At 38.1% G+C, this 19030-nt stretch overlaps 1 protein-coding gene and 1 long non-coding RNA gene across 2 annotated transcripts; one reads left to right on the forward strand and one right to left on the reverse strand.

Moving 5' to 3' along the window:
* Positions 1-751: 751 nt before the first annotated feature.
* trpc1 (transient receptor potential cation channel, subfamily C, member 1) lies at positions 752-17927 on the forward strand. Its single transcript, XM_032550753.1, has 13 exons — positions 752-1342; positions 1828-1982; positions 2435-2536; positions 2661-2863; positions 4488-4619; positions 4925-5120; positions 6116-6452; positions 8552-8691; positions 10675-10824; positions 14401-14594; positions 15843-16044; positions 16321-16515; positions 17407-17927. Exons 1-13 carry the CDS (start codon positions 1177-1179, stop codon positions 17632-17634), a joined length of 2400 nt encoding a protein of 799 aa, XP_032406644.1. The 5' UTR covers positions 752-1176; the 3' UTR covers positions 17635-17927.
* On the reverse strand, positions 4463-10762 carry LOC116711443 (uncharacterized). Its single transcript, XR_004337231.1, has 3 exons — positions 9890-10762; positions 6852-6856; positions 4463-4474 (listed from the first exon to the last, which is right to left on the reverse strand). It is a non-coding gene; the product is annotated as an uncharacterized LOC116711443 (long non-coding RNA).
* Positions 17928-19030: the final 1103 nt, after the last annotated feature.

Consider the following 19030-nt stretch of genomic DNA (forward strand, 5'->3'; position numbering starts at 1 on the left):
CTGCAAATCATTTCTGACCATCTAAATTGACAGGCCCTGCTATTCACAGAAGCAACAAACAAGAGGAGCTAAAAACATCCATAAAGTGCCTAAAGTGCCAATATCTGTTGACATATTTGCCATGCACCCCACAAAACTGCCCATTATTAAATAATGGCAAAACAAAATTGCCTTTGCTGAAGGAAAGCTGTGAAAAGTTAATTTTGCTTTTTTCAGGGTCACCAAATAATGCCTCACCCACCAAAAAATAATAAAAATATTAAAAAAGACACTAAAATACCTGTTTTTGTTTCTAGAATATTCTCAACCTGTGTTGTGAGGAGTCACTGTGCACTATAGAAAGATCTGTCTGACAACTCAAAGCATGCTTTGAGCAAGAAGTAATGAAATGCAGGCAAGATTACATAGAAATGCCTCCAACAAACCTAATAAATCAAACGTTGCAATCAAACGGCAACTTTAGAATAATATTTGCTTAATATATGCACAACATAATAGCAGGTACATCTACTCCGAATAGTATATAAAAAAGCATGGCTTGATGTTTAACAGTACAAAGTGCAAATAAATGCCAGGTGCATAGATACTGTAGCAAAGCTCTGTAAATGACTTGTAGCATTGTGCGCTTTTTGCTGCATAACAGATTAAGTCTCTGCCTCTGCACAGCCTTTACGGTCAGCACAAACAGTACACAAAGCGGCACTGTTATGTAATTCTGAGTCACACACGGCGCTGCGCGTGCACGGAGGAAGAGCATGCGACTCGGAGGAGGAAACATGCGCAGTAGCGTCCTCGTCGGCAGCATCAGGACCAAAAAGATCCCATAAGCAAACCTGCGATGTGGGACAGAAGATGGTGCGTGTAAACACGGCGAAAGGAATGACACTTTTGTTTTTCTTGGCGTAAGCAGACATTTGACTCCGTTAATCCAGTTTAATCGAGTCTGAGGTCGGATACTCGGTAGCAGGAGGTTGTATTTAGACGCATTAAAGAAAACGCAACGCCTCGGAGTGTGTTGACCACACATGAAGGTTTCTCCTGATGACGACGCTGTAAACCTGCCTCCGTTCTGCTGCGACTCGCTTCGGGAAGGATTCCTCCACTGTCCAGCCACACATAATAGTGACAATGATGATGACGGGCTTTCTCGTGTGATGGTCGCAGCTTTCTAGTGGGATGCACATCAGTGCTTGGCCGTACTCGCTCTCCGTCGTAATGGCAGCTCTGTACCAGGGCACGGACACCTCCTCCCCCGACAAATTCCTGGCCTTGAAAGACGTGAGAGAAGTGAAAGAGGAGACGACGCTGGACGAGAAGCTCTTCCTGCTGGCATGCGAGAAAGGTTCGCCCATCTTTTATTCCCCCTTTTGAGCTATGTTAGGCTTGTCATGTCCTAGAAGCTCGTATTTACCTGCAGTGATGCAGTCAGGCCAGCAGTAGAACATAATCCGTAAAGCAGGGGGCCTAGATGTGTAACTGTCTGCATGTTACAGGATTCATCTGCTGAGTCTCCACAGCTCCTAACAAGGAGATGAAGCTGATGTGTTAAACGCAGGTCAAATAGCACAGAGGCATGGGCATTCTCAACGAGTCATTGATAAGTTCACAAATTCACCATATAAAGCCTCTGTAAACACAGCGGAGAAGCTGTTACTCTGCTTTGAGGGAGATGTTATTGTTAAGCAAAGATTTAGGAGGCTGCTTCCTGTTCTGTCTCTCCACTCTCCTTGTAACTACTGCTGAGGTCTGGAGGCGTCTCCTTAAACATCTTCGAAAGAATCACTTGAAAGCCACTTGTGAGTTTTATGAACAATTTTGTCTTCTTAGGTGACTACTACATGGTGAAGAAGCTGCTGGAGGAGAACCGCCACGGGGAGCTCAACGTCAACTCTGTGGATGTGCTGGGCCGGGATGCGGTGACCATCGCTATCGAGAACGAAAACCTGGACATTCTTCAGCTTCTGCTCGAGCACGGCTGCCAGGTATGTCAGAAATGACCTGCAAATGTTGTTTTGCATGTCACTGAATTTATACTAGAGTTCTTTGTATATTTTACATTGTAATTAAGATTTTTTATAGATCCTAACACAAACATCAATGTGCTTGGATAACTATTCTTTTTTTGGTAGTTATTCACCCTTTATATTTAACTTGCAAATGGCTGATAGCAAACCTTCTTTGGAATAACACTCTCAGGTAAATTTTATGTCCAATCAAAGTTATACAGTAGATCCTATAAAGAACTTCCTTTGGCAATGTCTGGAAATTTCCTGCAACCAGTTTAAATGAGGTATTTTTCAAATAGGTAGGTTACATGTGAAAAGCCAGTAAATGGTGTGAGTACTTTAGCAAAGCACTTTATCTTTCTCTTTCACTCTGCCTGCTTTTTGGGGGGTTTTTTCCCCTCTTTTTTCTAAAATTGTTTTTCTGGAAGGCCACAGATGCCTTGCTTGTGGCCATAGACTCGGAGGTGGTGGGTGCTGTGGACATCCTCCTCAACCACAGACCAAGACGCTCCTCCAAGCCCTCTATTGCTGTAAGTCCCCTCTTATTGCAGGTGTTTAAAACATCTTTTCAGACTCAAATAACCAAGTACAACAGCATGTCTTTTTTTTCTTTTTTTTTTAAAGTTTTTAATACTTGATTGCTGTGCTCTTCAGAAACTGATGCAGCGGATCCAGAACCCAGAGTACTCCACCACCATGGATGTGGCTCCTGTAATCCTGGCAGCACACAGAAATAATTATGAGATCCTCACCATGCTGCTAAAACAGGATATCTCCCTCCCTCGGCCTCACGCTGTAGGCTGCGAGTGCATGCTGTGCAATGCTAAAAACAAGAAGGACAGCTTAAGGCACTCCAGGTACATGCTAATGCAGTGACCTATAGCTATTAAAACATGTCATAAAGTGGTTTTCATGATAGCTTGTTGTATGCAAGGCAATCATTTATAGAAAATGTGTAGCAGGAATGCATTTAGCTGCACTTTTAATTGTTTTATGTCTGTCGACACAGAGGATTACTGATGCAATGTGTCACCTTTTCTGCTTAGCAAGAGACAGCATTTAGTATTTGTATTATGTAGCTGTTTTACTCTGACATGTAAAAGAGATTTCAAGTCTAACTTAAGCATAAGGGAAAGAAAACCACTGTGTTTTCCCCAGGGGAATTGATATGTTTTGCTTTCGGATTCCATCTTGGATTGAAAGATGTGATTTCACTGAGTTATTTTGCTGGGCAATTTTATTTTCTGTCCCACGCAGCGGTCTAAATGAATCAATGTGTGGCTTCTCTGCCAAGCAACACAGAGCTTTAAGCAGGTTCAACTCAAGCGACTGTTTATTTTATTCAATGCATATTTCTGATTGTTGGGAAAGTTGAGCCTTAACATTTAGTTTTGAAGCATTTGTAGCAGGACTGTGGTTGGTGCTGTAACATTATAACAACTGATGCATCTGTAGCTCAGCAAATTTCATGCTGATCGCCAGTCTTACTGCATCCTTTCTTTGTCATTTTCATAAAGTCTGCTATTAAGATCTTTAACCTTTTCCAATGGCCATTTTTTTCACATGCAATGATTTAAAATTACAAATATTACACCATCCACATTTATTGGAACATCTAAAGATCAATCCATATTTTATTGCAGTAGCATAATCTCACTTTGAATAAGCATTTTTATGGAAAAATGCCATATATATATATATATATATATATATATATATATATATATATATATATATATATATATATATATATATATATATATATATATATATATATATATATATTTTTTTTTTATTTTTTTTTTTTTATTAAAAGAATTCCTGCTGGTCTTCAGTTAGATACTTGACCTTCAAAAGTCAGCAAATGGCTAAAATAAAACAGCCACTTACCTAAACTTTCCTTCCTATTTAAAGCAGTAATCTGGAAAGTGAAATAACTGGAACAGTGATTAACATTTTACAACAACCCATATTTATCTTCCCACCATGCACTTTGAGGGGGACAATAAACAAAACCTCTAAAATGTTCTGTTTGAGAACTGCAGTGAAGAAAGGGATTTACCAAAACAACTATTTGTTGTAAAGTTTAATATATATTTGTTTTTACCAGATCTGACATTCAACAGCAGGTTTATCCAAAACTGCAACTTGTTTTTAATGTTCATCAGAGGTATTTTCTTTTACCATATTCATGTAGTTAGGCTGACTGGAAAATACAGCTGTAGTAAATTATGTCACAGTAGTTACTGGAGGTTTTTTGTTGTTTTCCTTCATTTTATACTACCTTTGTTTTTATTTTCCTAAATAAGCAACTATGATATGTAATTGCACAACAAAGCAGTTACAAAGCGTTAATGAACTTTAATTAGTTTATACAACATGTGCCCTAGTATTGGCTACATGCTGTTTCAGTTGAATTCTAATTTTGAGGCAACTTCAATCCTCTTTTCTTTTTTTTTTTAATAAAACTTTGTCCTTCAGGTTCCGACTCGACATCTATCGCTGCCTGGCGAGCCCCTCTCTTATCATGCTGACCGAGGAGGACCCCATACTACGAGCATTTGAGCTTAGCGCAGACCTGAAGGAGCTCAGCCTTGTCGAGGTTGAATTCAGGTGAAAATATTATTTACTCATTAGCCATCTCTCTGTCAATCTTTTCAACTCTCAGGTAATTTGTCCAGCCATAAATTGCCATAAATTCATCTTTCACTTTTGGATTTATCCTTTAAAAAATAGTTAAATAACACTGTTACTTCTGTGAGTAATGTTCTAGCAGGGCCTGTCTGTTACTTCAATCTACAAAACTATGGAATTTTAAAGTAAAATCTGTGCAGGTCTCTCCCTACAGCATAAACAATGATGCTATAATAAGCTATAGAACTGAATAGGATATGTTTAAAGACCAATCTCTATTGTAGGAATGACTACGAAGAACTGGCGAAACAGTGCAAAATGTTTGCCAAGGATCTTCTGGCTCAGGCTCGAAACTCTCGAGAGCTGGAAGTGATTCTCAATCACACCTCCAGCGAAGATCATGTTGACAAGAGGGGCCTGCTGGAGGAGCGCATGAACCTTAGCCGGCTTAAGCTAGCCATCAAGTACAACCAAAAAGAGGTAGGCTAGAGAAAGTCTGTAACTCCAAAGCTTACAGGTTTCATTACTTTTGTTATTTATCTCCTGTACTGTACTTGCTGTCATATTTATGCTCTCCACAGCAGCACGTTGTGAACTTGTCTTTAGGGAACAAAAGTTTGGCAGTTTAAAGTGCTTCCTTAAGGCAACAGCAGTCAAAGATAGTCTAAGTTTGAAGCTGCTAAATGATTTAAGCCTGCAAGGTTCTGTATGAAAAATGTACCTTGTATTGTACAGCTAGCAGCCCAGTGCTTCCTACTTTAGAATAAAACATTAACACAGTTATATATAAAGCTGCACACGAGAAATAAGTACATAAGAATCAGTGAGAAAAAATATATATTTTAATAGCTTTTTATGTAGTATGAGAAAAAAATGCTAAACTTGTAGTGCCTTGTAAACATATTTACACTTCTTAAATGTTTTTTTATATTTTCTTACACTCTCAAAGTTGTGTATGTAGCCATAATCAAGAAATTAGAATATTATTGAAAACTTCATCTATCTCAGTGACTTAATTCACTAAGTGAAACACATTACGTAGATTAATAGTTACACACAGGCTGGTGTTTTCAAGCCTTTATTGCTGTTAATTATGATGATTTTCCTCTTACAGCTAATGAAAACATGACATTAAAATTATAATATTTAATCAGACCAATTAAAAAATATATTTTAATACAGAACTATGGGCTTAATGAAAAGTATGTTTAATACTAGCTTGTTATTTTCAAAAGGTGCTTTAAATCAGAGAACACATGTAATTAATTGAATATAACAATATTTCATTGGGGTTTAACATGATTGATTGACACAAAGTTAAGCATAGTTGTAAATAAGAATAAGAATAAAGATGATACTTTATAAAGCAGTCTTGTATATATATATAATTTTTTTATTATTATTATTATTATTATTATTAATAATAATTTATTTTTTCTTATTTCTGTCAATTCCTGTGTTGTCCATCTTTACAGTTTGTGGCTCAGTCCAACTGTCAGCAGTTCCTCAACACCGTCTGGTTCGGAGAGATGGCCAGCTACCGACGGAAGCACACCTGTTTGAAGATGGGCACGGTCCTGAGCCTGGCGCTGCTCTGGCCGCTCCTCTCTGTGTGCTACCTGCTGGTGCCCCGCTCCCGAGTCGGCCAGATAATCCACACGCCGTTTGTGAAGTTCATCATCCACAGCGCCTCCTATTTCACCTTTCTGCTGCTGCTCAACCTGTATTCTCTGGTCTACAATGAGGGCAAGAAGAACACGATGGGCCCCGCACTCGAGATGATTGATTACCTGCTGATCCTCTGGATTATAGGTAAGGTATCTATCTGATGAAGGATGCATTAGGTGTGGTTTGGTATGAATACATAATAAACAGAAGAGGTCTAAAATGTGTAGAGAAAAACTAATGGTGAACATCACCCTGAACATAATCTACATGTTGAAAAGCAGTGGTGGCAGCATCATGCTGTAGGGATGCTTTTCTTGCCAAGAATAAGTAGGCTGGTCAGAGCTGTTGATGAGAAGATGGAAGAAGACCTGTTAGAGGATGCAACAGGTCTTAGATTTCAAGAAAGATTCAGCTTACCGCAGGAAAAATAATAATGGGCTTGAATGGTCTATTCAAAGTCCAAACACAAATCGAGTCACTAAAACTGATGTTCATAAACACTAATCTGACAGAGTAGTAATTATTTTGCAAAGAAAATTTGACAACATCTAACTATTTCAATTTTTGCAAAGCTAATAGATAAATAGGGACGAGGGAGGATTGCCAGTTCGATTCACAGTCTGCCCACCCTCGTAATTTGTCTCCCTGGGCAAGATACTTCACCCAACTTGCCAGCTGGTGTTGGTCAGAAGGGCCGACTAACACCAACGAGTCATGACAGTCGCATGGCCGCAATTTTGCAGCCTCGCCTCTGTCAATCTGCCCCAGGGCAGCTGTAGCTACAAACCAGCAGTTAGTAAATTACTGACTATCAGGGCTCTCAATTCAACTGCACGCCACAGTTGCAAAACATGTTATTTTCCCTCTACTTTTATTTTGGTCCATCACATTATGTCCTAATAAAATGCATTATACACATTTAGAAAAGTAAAAGATTTCCAGCTCTTGCAGCATGAATATTTATGCAAGACACCAAAATTACATCCCCCTACTTGCTTATCAGAGGCAGCTAAAAAGTCACATTTATAAATGGACCGTCTCTGGAGAGCAACCTCCCTCCCTACCTTCCCCGTCTGCCAAGAAGCCATTATCATCATGCACTTTGGGTCTCGTTAATGGCTCTGGCTTCTTGCTGGGATGTTTGTAAGTGGCTGTAAAATCCTGCTTTTTTTCCCCTAGCTCATTGTGCTGTAGGTCTCATTCCGCTCACTGTTTGGTTGATAAATCATTCTATTAACAGCACCTGACAGGTAATAGAATTCTGTAGAAGAAGCAGTGAGATTAATTTGTTAAATGTTATAGAAATGGATGTTGGGAAGTTTTCAATTTGACGTCAGTGGAGTCACAACAAAAAAGTGAAATTGGGTTCTACATGTGTTCCACAGAGGTGAAATAATTCTTTGTCTATTGCAAAAGAACATCAGAGATCAGGTTGAGTATTTGTCAAGCTTTATTTCAAAAGATGTGATCTGCACACCAGGAATTAGGTTGCATTAATACAATATTCTCTGTTAGGCAAATAGAAAAGAAGTGTCCATGATTGCCCTTCTCTAAAATATTTTGTTGGCAGGATGTGAGCAGCTATCAAACTCCCTGCATGAGTTTGGTCTTTACACCCAGCAATTATTTTTTCTGCTCTTTGTTGTTCGCTGTTTGTCTCCTGCTGCACCCATCTTCTCGTATTTCTCCTTCTCCCTTGAGCCAGTTGCCTCCCATTAATGGAGAAATCAGATGCTGTAAGAGTGTGTGTGCCTTTGCACTTGGCTGCATGAATGTGTCTTAATGTTTCTCATGTTGTGTTTGTGTGTCTCATTTCTCAAACACAATGAGTGGGTGAAGAAACAGCTATTAGGGTTTTCTGTGCCAAAGGCTGTCACTTCTTTGCTGGCTTCCTTTTAAAACCCCTGACAGATAAGTCATCTCTGAATAACAGTGTAGAATAATTACACATTGGCTGTTTTTATAACCTGTTTACATGCAGAACTAATGGATTTATTATTTTTTTTCTGAAGAAAGCTACTTCCCATTTTTATTAAATGCCACACGGTTCCCTAAATACCACTGGACACACATTTTTCTTCTCTTTAAATACCAATTTTTGCATCTCATTCACCTTGTGTCTCCTATATCTGAGTATGAGAGATGACTTATGGGTTAATCTGAAAAAATGTTCCACATAGCTGCAAAAATCAGTGTGTCTGTTAAGTGAGTGTATCTGATGGTCAATTTCTGCACCCTTGTAGGAATGGTGTGGTCGGACGTGAAACGTTTGTGGTACGAAGGGCTGGAAGACTTTCTGGAAGAGTGCAGGAACCAGCTGAGTTTTGTGATGAATTCTCTCTACCTGGCAACCTTCACTCTTAAAATAGTTGCTCATAGCAAGGTAATAGCACATTACATTATTTTTTAAATTGAAAACATAGCTAAGATCAGTAGAAATAGTTCTGCTTGGAATTTTCCAGTCATAATGAAATGAATTCTGATCATTTCTGGGTATTAATTATTTATTTTAGTGTTATTTTTATAAGATTAACGAGACTGTACTATGAACAATGTCAACGATTTTCAACACGAAGATTTGAGTGCAAAAGTTGCTAAATTCTGGATAGATATTTGACCACTGTCAAATGCCAAAACTTTTAAATAAGTAACCTTTCTACCAGGGATCTGGTTTTTAAGTCCACACATTTTGAATGGGATTAATGTTGTAGCCATTCCAGAACCTTAATTTTACGCAGCTAAGACAACTTAATAACAAGTTTTAATGCATTCTTGGGATTGTTGTTCTGTTGGAACATTGAACTGTGTCCAAAGTTTCAATCGTCTGGCCCAAATTGTGTCCTTCATTATTTAGGATGTTCCAGAGCAAAACATAAACTCCAGAGATTGCTTTTTCCTTATTTACTGAACAAATCAAATCCTCCCTTGAGCAGAAAAAAGTACCTGGAGCATTGATCTAGCCTTATCATTTTCCCTGTGCTTCAGTCCTGTTATGCTCTAGCATCCATGTTTGGTTTTCTTTCTGCGTTGAGCAGGGTCTGTTATCCTCTAGATTTCAGGTTTTATTTCTTGTTTGCATTTATTCCTGTAGTCTTTAGTTCCTTAGCTCAACCTTCCCCCTATTAATTTAGCTCATGTTTTTCACCTGATCAGTTATCTCTCGCACCTGTCTCGAGCAGTATTTAAGTTCTAATCACACCTTTGTCTGGTGTGAGATTCTTGTGTGTTTTACGTATTTCAAGTTTGTTGAGCACTCTGGTTCATGTATTATGTTAAAATAAATCTTCATCATGCCAAGTCACTATTTGCATTTTGGCTCTATCCTATCTCTATCTTCACAAGTCCTGACAGATGTTTGGCTGTGCTGCCTGTGGCATTTGCAGATTTCACAAGGTGGCTGAAATAATAAATAAAGAGCATCTAGCTCAAGTTATTGAATCTGATGACAGACCATGGTTGAAATTTCTGCAGTTGGATGATGCACATTAACATGTTAAAACTAAGATTGGAACAGTCAAAGTAAATTTCTGGGAAGTATTTCACAAAAATACAAAAAAGACAATTAAGCTATTGCCCCTTACTCATATTAAATTAAACAATTAGGTTAAGTAAAAGGGTCACCACCAACATCACCCACATTAACAAGAATTGCCCGCATCACGGTTATTTTGCTCTGTTTATTTTTGAGACTGCCACCAAGTGGAAGCAAACAGCAGTACCATTCATCATGAACAGATCTGTGCAAAGCAACAGCACTCATTGACACAGTAGATTATTTATGTTTCCTTAATGGACCAGGAAGGGAGGAGAGTGGAGACTGGATGTAGCCAACCAGTTAAAGAGCTCTAAGCAGACGACAACTTTACAAGGATGTCATCAATAGTTGTAATATTTCTGAGAAAAGAGTTAACTAATGGTAATCTTTTTTCTCTCCCTTATTATTCTCCTCACTGTGTGTGGGAGAAAATTATGGGTCCTCATCCAAGCCAGTGGCTAACAGGAATATGTCTCTGTGTGATATCATGGATTCCCTCTAAAACAAAAAATATTGGATTGTTGAAAAAAAAAAATCAATATACCCTAATCAAAAGCAAAGTGTTGCTATTTTTTCTGGTTTTTTGTTGAAATTTTTTTTTCCCAACTGAGTTAAGTATAGTCAAATAAAATTTTTTTATTTTTCTACACAGGCTCCTTGCACATTTTCAAGGGGTGCCAAAGATCCACGTTGTCCTGTTTATAAGATCAATGTTGCCCCAAGACGGATTTATTATTTGTGCTAAAACTATCTGTGGTTTAGGATTTCAAAGCACTGAAATGTTCCTGACACAAGTTTCCGCCTTTAAGACAGTTTTTCCTTGATCTGCAGTTCAAAAATGATCCAGACACAGAGAGGAAGAACTGGGACGCCTTCCATCCCATCCTGGTTGCTGAGGGCCTCTTCGCCTTCGCCAATGTTCTGAGTTACCTGAGACTCTTCTTCATGTACACCACCAGCTCCATTCTTGGGCCACTGCAGGTTAGCAAGCACTTATGTAAGGATTATGAAGCTACTTTGTTTTTTCTTTTTTTATTATATTTTTGTCACACTTGCGCAGACAGACGATCACATCGCCCACTCTCTTCCGCTCTCTGCTAATGTGATAACTTGAGGGCAAGCCCACTCTAAATATCACACCAGCTGTGCTATTCTGTCTGATACCATCGTCATAGGCATTAAGTAGAAGCGCATAGAATTTTTGTAGAGGATGATTTTTTTCCTGTTTGTTAATAAAATTACTCAGCATACTAAACCGTACTAAACCTTCACAAATTGTTATATATATATATATATATATATATATATAATTCTATTTTAACAATTCTATTTTATTATATATATATATATATATAATAAATTATATATATATATATATAATAAAATAGAATTGTATCATACCTGATATATATATATATATATATAAGTCCAATGGTTGAGAATACTTTCTCAAGGCACTGTAAGTTAGAGTCAAACAAAAAGCGTTCAACACATTTTTCCGTCCATGAAAACTTTAATTAGTTTCATTAGTCTTGCTAGTTTTCAGTGGAAATCTGTAAACTTTTTAGCAGTACAATTGCTCTGATTAAAACAACTAAAATCTAAGCATCAGCTTGTGAAGTCTGGATTTTACATTTTCCACTCATTCTCTCCTGTTATTTCAGGGCCATCTGTGCTCCCTGATCTTAAATCATAACATTGCCTTCTTGGAAGATTTACAAAAACAACCAGTGTCCAGATTTCATCTGGGTGTCTAGAGTTTTATTTTCTCCCCATTATGTGTGTGTGTTCTGTGTTACGTAAAGCAGTCCTCAGGTATGCACTGACATATTTCTAGGAACAGCTTCCTGTCATTAAGTCTTGGTTACAATTTGTGGTTGGATGATAAACACTTAATTCCCCATTGCAAGCAGTAAACATGCAGGTTCCAGCTTAAATCTCTTTTGCCTTTCTGCTTCATCTCTTCCCCGTCTTTCTGCCCCACTCATGCATCAACACGTGGCCTGGCAGGATGGAAAAATGATTATCTCTGGAAACAGATGCTGTACTCACATGGCAGACACACCTCTCCCAACAAATGTTCACCCCCCCACACATTTCAGCACTCTCATGATATCTGACCGAGACAGTCTTCCACTCAGCCACACCCAGACATCCCCCTTTTCCATGCAGACAGTGACTCATGATTATGGGGGTTGCAGTCATACTTCCCCCCCCGTGCTGAGTTTGGAAAGGATGATTGGATGTGTGTTGAGCTTGCTCGCGGCTCAGACTTAACCTCACTGACAGTATTAATCCATCATACCTGATGGTTAACTCCATACAGGAATGCGCTTGAGAGTACAAACACAAGCTGTAGCCTAGCTATGCAATATATCTTATTTTAATAGGGTTCTGAGTAATTGCTGGGGGGAGATTACATTGTAAGTAGTAAAAGAAAATGTACTGTAAAAATTGCCAATATTCACACTGAAACATCCTGTTCTTCTTTGTGTGTATTTTATGGTGTTGTATGGAGATGCTCCTCCAAACTTACAAGTAACACTGGTGTGCAAAAAGCCTAGACAAAATGCTGTTTTATTGCAGACTGAAAAGGTTAGGAAAATACAAGTACACCCATTCAGACGGCTTATGTCATGCACAATAACAAGATTCTCAGGGCCTCTAGAAAACAAACACACCCACATTGTCACTGATTCTCCATTGTACTTAACAGTAGAGTGCTTTAACACATATATTTGTTTGTTTTACAGCAGGCCCACATGGAGTGTTTGTGCTTAAAAGGTTGTCTTAGTCTCAAGCAAGGCACACAGTTCCAGTTCAAGTCCCAATAGAGTTTAGCAAACTTCACACCTTCACCGTTTTGATGGCAACCTTCTGGCATATCTCCTGAACACCCTGGGGCATGGAGATAGCATCTAAGACAGGGGTCTGCAACCCATACCATACCAAAGAGATTTTTTTTTTTTGCCTCCTGCTAGATAAATTTTGTCTTGAACCACAAGAACTTAATGACCCTTCCAAAAAAATATATGTCTTGACAAGTTTTAAAATAGTTGAATTTTCAACTACAGTATTCACCCATCACCAATACCCCTTTGTATTGATGCCTTCATTTTTTATTTTCTTTTTCTACTTTTTCTACTAGGATTGCCATAAAACTTTAATATTTAAACAGGAAAACTGTATTTGGCAGTGTTTGAGCTACACATTAAGCCTTTTCAGTCAATGTTAGGGGCAATTACATCCGGGCTCTGTTTGTACGGTTACTAAACTGGGCTTTATGTCATGTTTGCCAAGGAAGGGTACAACCTCAACTCAGCTCTTAAATCACCCGTGTACATAGTGGCTGGGGAATTTATATATGACAAGAGAACAAATCATGCTAACAGACCTACCCTTCTGCTCAAACACACTGGTCATCATTCACCCCGCGGTGCAGGCAGAGTGGTCACTCTGGAAACACTGTAGGCTTGTGATGTTGTTACGGTGACAAGCTTGTTTGTTTGAGCATCCTTTCTAACCGATAAGGCCACATAGATTTAGAAATAGCAGGTTTCCAGTAACCTTTGAGGACATTTTCTGTCCCCTTTGTTTTCCCTCATATACACAGGACCCAGAGCTTCCCAGCTGTTTTTCCACTTCCCTGTGTGAACACTTGTGCTTTGCAAAAATAAAGATGTAAAAATAGGCAACCAGGGTACATAAAGTAGTAAAGATGGATCAGAACATCCTGCTTAGCTTCCTGTGGAGCAGTGTTTTTATTTGTTTTTTGTTTTATATTCCTGAGTAATCCTTCTTGGCCTACATGCATTGTAAATATGTACTTGTTGTATATACAATTGTTTATATTGTTTATTAGTACTTATCTTATGGTATTCTATTCTATTTTATTCTATTCTGTCTACTCTATTCCCGATGTACACCAATTAATTAGCCAGAGACCAAAATAATATTTTTTCCTTTATTAGCTTTGATTTGTGATTATCGTGTCAAATATTTACTTTTCTTCTTCTAATTAAAAGCATCAAAATAAGGAACTCACATTATTTCTGGTATGTGAGCACATCAACCCACGCTGTGTGCTTTGATGCATTTATTTTCACTAAATAAAAGTCAGATAAAGATTGGGGGCATATGCTTTGACAAACAAATCATTTTCTGTTGGATTTAAAACTTCTTCTGTAAACAAACCCACAGCGATTTTTTTTCTTTGTGTGTGTGTGTGTGTGTGGGGGTGGGGGTGTGTGGGTGTGTGGGTGTGTGTGGGGGTGGGTGTGTGTGTGTGTGTGTGTTTATGTGTTGTTTCAAATGTGTTACAGTTCTAGTGTTATTGGGGAAAAACTATGAATCGGCACATTGAATACCAGAAATCGGTATTGGCCTGGAAAAACTTAATTGGTTCATCTCTGGTCATTAATATTTATGTAGAGACAGGTGTACCTCTATTTATTCATTCTAGCATGTAAAACTAAAGGTTACATTAACACTGTTGTATTATATTTCTTTGACTGACCTGTGTTACCAGCACTGGAATGACATATTAATGTCCCACAGATTTCCATGGGTCAGATGCTGCAGGAGTTTGGAAAGTTTCTGGGCCTCTTCCTGCTTGTGTTATTCTCCTTCACCATTGGGCTGACCCAGCTCTATGGAAAAGACCATGCTAAAGACACAAAGGACCAGATTAAGCAAACCAAGGACTGTGAGGGCATCTTCTGCCAGCAACAGAGCAACGATGCATTTCACACGTATGTGCAAACGTAAAGCTATTTTTAAGACAATGATTACTATTAAAATTGCTCATTAAAAGATATTAAAATTATACTGAAGAACAAATACAATGCAAGATTCATTGTGTATGCACAACTATTAGATTATCTAGTATTTTGTATATATTCCTATTTATGGTTGAAATTATCCAGAGAACTTAACATTGAAAAAAGGGGATATGTATCATAATTTCTAAAATTATTTCCAGCTGTTAAATGTCCAAAATCAGATATCCATGCTGTGTCCACTAAAGAAGAAAGTAGTGATACCAAAGACTCCTACTCCAATGTGTTGTTAAAAAGTTGTGGTTTATTTGCCAGTTTTTCCAGTGAAGTTGAGGAAGTTCAGGCAAACAAGCTGCGGGTTGGAAAGCTAAATGACTAACACCCAAACCAGGGGTGTAAATGGCACTCATTACCTGTAATTTCTAACAGTTTCAAATGAAAACAATATGTATTTCCTTACAGCTGAGCAATGTAATTTCTGCTCCAGATGAAAATCCTCACCTTTCTACATATGTACAAAAGTTAAAGGAATATTGTATACTATGTATTTTTTTCACTTAATGAACTTTATGGTCAGAAACAGTGCATGTGATCACCTTAATGGTCTGACTGCTGTCCCTCAGTTCTGTGCTGTATTTTTGTAGATTCTAATATTCCAGTTGTTTCATATCATTGGGACAATAAGTGTTTTTAAACAGAGAGACTGCCTTTGGTATCTGACCTCTTAAACCCATTTACTTTCTTGGGAAAAGTGTGGAGTCTGGTGCATTATTTCTCTTGACATTAAGTGACCATCCATCGCTTTGTCATATTCCCCTTACTAAGGTCATTTTTTGTTGGAAAAACAGTATTTTTTTTTAAGATAACAGGCAATTGCACCTTCAGATTCCAGATGGCCATCTATCGTACTGCCTTTCTGTTATAAACAGGCAGAAATAAAAAGGATGTGATTTATTTATATTTTATGCTTTGAAGCTGAGGTTAAAAAGTATTTTTTTCTGTCACTTTTAAGCACTTAGGTTCTAAATTAAAACCACTCCTTTCTTTCCACTACAAAAGTGATTCCAACACACTGGTTCACATCCACCCTGCAGATTGGAGTGATGGCTACAGAGTTGGAATTTATAGCTAGGTTAAAAGTGTACAAGCAGTTGCATAAGTGCCAGATGTTTGGCCGGCAGCCATACTTGTATTTATGTACTATTGTCTTCTGTTTTCCAGGTTTATGGGGACCTGCTATGCTCTGTTCTGGTACATTTTCTCCTTGGCGCACGTCGCGCTCTTCGTCACCCGCATCAGCTACACAGAGGAGCTGCGCTCCTTTGTTGGTGCCCTGATCATAGGCACCTACAACATCGTGGTGGTTATCGTGCTGACCAAACTGCTCGTGGCCATGCTCCATAAAAGTTTCAGACAAATTGCTGTAAGTTTAAACATCATTTGGCTCAGCAGTTGTCTGAAGCAATTTGAGTTAATCTCAGAGCTGAAAGCAGCATCTGCTTTCACTTACTGTTAATAATAGATGTGGCTTCAAGTCACCCTGAAAGCTTCACAGATGGCAAATGATTTCTTTGTTTGTTCTTTGAATAATTGTTTGAGTCTTATTAGATTAAACTGGTGATTTTGCTTTTACAAGGTAGTTTCACTTGAAAAGTTAAAGCTTCAGAGAATGAAGGGTAATTTTTTATGCTTTATGTAGAATCATGAGGATAAGGAGTGGAAGTTTGCACGGGCCAAACTGTGGCTCAGCTACTTTGACGACAAGTGTACCCTGCCCCCACCTCTCAATATCCTAACCTCACCAAAAACCGTCTGCTACCTGGTGACCAGCCTAAGGAAGTGGATCTGTTCTCACACTACAAAGGGCAAAGTGAAGAGACAGAACAGTCTCAAGGTGAGAAAGCTAATCACAGTCATGCCTGTCATCATAAAACTTAGCATCCTACATTCTTAGCAAACATTTTTACTTTAGTCTTGAAGTTTATTCAGATACTATTTGCTAATTTAAGTAACTTTTGGCAACCATTTCAAATAAGGCTCAGTTGTTCAGTCATTATCTAATTGTACCATCATGAACTTTGACATTTCATGTGCTGAATAAGGAAAGTATTTCACTTTTTGCAACTTATCCTTTTTGTTGTAAAATGATGATGGGCCTCAATTATTTTAGCCTATACAGAGTTTATGGAGGTTTTAGTTATAAAAAATATTAAGAAAGAAAGCCAACGAAATTGTAGGGCTTAAAAAGTGCCAAAATTGACTTCAATCTGAAAACTATATGTGCTTTCCTTCTTGTAATGAGTGTTTTTTAGCATGCCTCTTGTAGTAAGCAATTTATTACAAGTGCTATAGGAGTGCTACAGTTAAGTAATTAGGGTGGTTTCACAGTTTTACAAAATTCTGAGGCTTGTTCTGCTAGGTTAGAAACCTGGCTTCACAGATTTCAGTAGTTTACTAAACTTCTTATCAATTAATCATCAAGAGTATTTCATTAATTTAAAGTAGCACATGGCCGCTATTTTTGCTCTTACACCATATAGAAGCAGAACGGGTGCACTTAGTTTTTCACAGACCTTACATTTTGTCATGCTCTTTGTTTTTATACAGATATTATATTTATAGCAGATGTTTGTTATTTCCCAATATTTAAAACAGTAGAGCTAACAGAGTGTCCACATTATTTTTACCATGACCTCTGAAGGTATTGAAAACTGTAACTAGATATCTATGGTTTCCACAATGTCTCACCATGAGTCTGAAGTCCGTCAGTGTGGTTACCTTGCAGGAGTGGAAGAACCTGAAACAGAAGCGTGATGAGAACTACCAGAAGATCATGTGCTGTCTAGTACACCGCTACCTGACCTCCACGAGGCAGAAGATGCAGAGCATGGATCAAGCCACGGTGGAAAATCTGAACGACCTGCGCCAAGACCTGTCCAAATTTCGCAATGAGATGAGGGACCTGCTGGGCTTCCGGACATCCAAATACGCCATGTTCTACCCAAGGAGCTAAGGCAAAAAAACAAACAAACAAACAAAAGCAGACTCTTTCCTCTTCCTTCCTTCTTGATAAAATCTTTGCTTCATGTTTAACTGGGAGTCCCCCAAGCATGTGCAATAACTCTGCTCTTTGAAGTCTCTGGGGTAATTTTAAAACCTGGACCTTTATTAAGGAAATATGTATTCACCAAAGCCTCAAGACTCAGGCCCCCTCTTTGTTCAGCTATGTAACCTTTACTTTGTAAATAAAAAAGCCATTCTTTTCGACAGGAAAAAAATAAAAGATTTGTGGAAGATTTGGACTTTCTTGGTGATGACTTGCTTAAAAATCTGAGATAAAGCTAGAGTGTTTCCTTTATAATTTTACTTAAAGGCAGTGGGTGTGCTGGGACTCCACCCTCTCTGATGTAGAGGGGGGAAAGTTTTTAAAAAAGATCTATAAACATGATTAAAAAGTGTATTAGCCTATTTTCATTAATGTCTTTGCCTAAATGTAATCAAAACTAGAAAAATTTGCATTTCCTGCAAAAAAGAAGGGAGGGAGCAAGGAAATGAGGAAGGAAAGAAGGAAGAAAAGAAGGGCTTAAAATGTCAACTTTGTGATCATTGTGTATTTGCTTTAAAATAGTTAAATCCCATGTTCCTATTACAAATATGTGGTGCACACCCAATGCAGGAAGGCTACAAAACCCCATAGCTAGATATCAACCTCAAACACAGATCTGTGCATCTGTAAGAATGAAGACTTGAGGTGGTGCACCACCAGTGTTCTTCATATGTGAAATAGGAACCAAGAGGTTACACAACCAACGCAGACTACAACTGTCTTAAAAGAAAAAGCAAAAAACTCTAACCTTGTGTAAACATCATAGTTTTTATACAAACACTGTGTTATGAACTGTTATACTGTCTTCATAGCTGCATTGGATGGTTGGGTAATGGTTCCAGTGTAATGGTTATTTACACTGGAACTAAAGAAAGGATTCGGCATGCCTCCCAATTATCTTTTTCTGCCAAATCCCTTCTGAGAAAGAAACATGTTTCTGATCAGAGTAACTGATGTGCAAAAAGCAAAATTATTATAAAAGTATAAGTAGACATTCTTTTATGTTTCACACAGAAAGATCACTGGTAGAGCACTGCTTTCTCCTCCCATTTGCTGTATAAATGCTGATCTGCTTCTGCCTAAATAACTACCTAATGCAAAAAATATATATATAATATTCATGAAATTTTGTTTGCACAAACATGATTTTGTTGGGACTGGAGTTGTTTGAGACATCTGTGTCAGTTTTGCCTCTTTTGGACAAGTCGTTTGCATCAGCCTCTTGAATTTATACTAAATGAAGACTTTATGAAAGTTGTTTCCTGCAGGTGTTAGCTGCTAAACAGAACATCTTTTCAAAAAA

This window comes from Xiphophorus hellerii, chromosome 21 (genome assembly GCF_003331165.1).
Source record: "Xiphophorus hellerii strain 12219 chromosome 21, Xiphophorus_hellerii-4.1, whole genome shotgun sequence".
Classification (NCBI taxonomy): domain Eukaryota; kingdom Metazoa; phylum Chordata; class Actinopteri; order Cyprinodontiformes; family Poeciliidae; genus Xiphophorus; species Xiphophorus hellerii.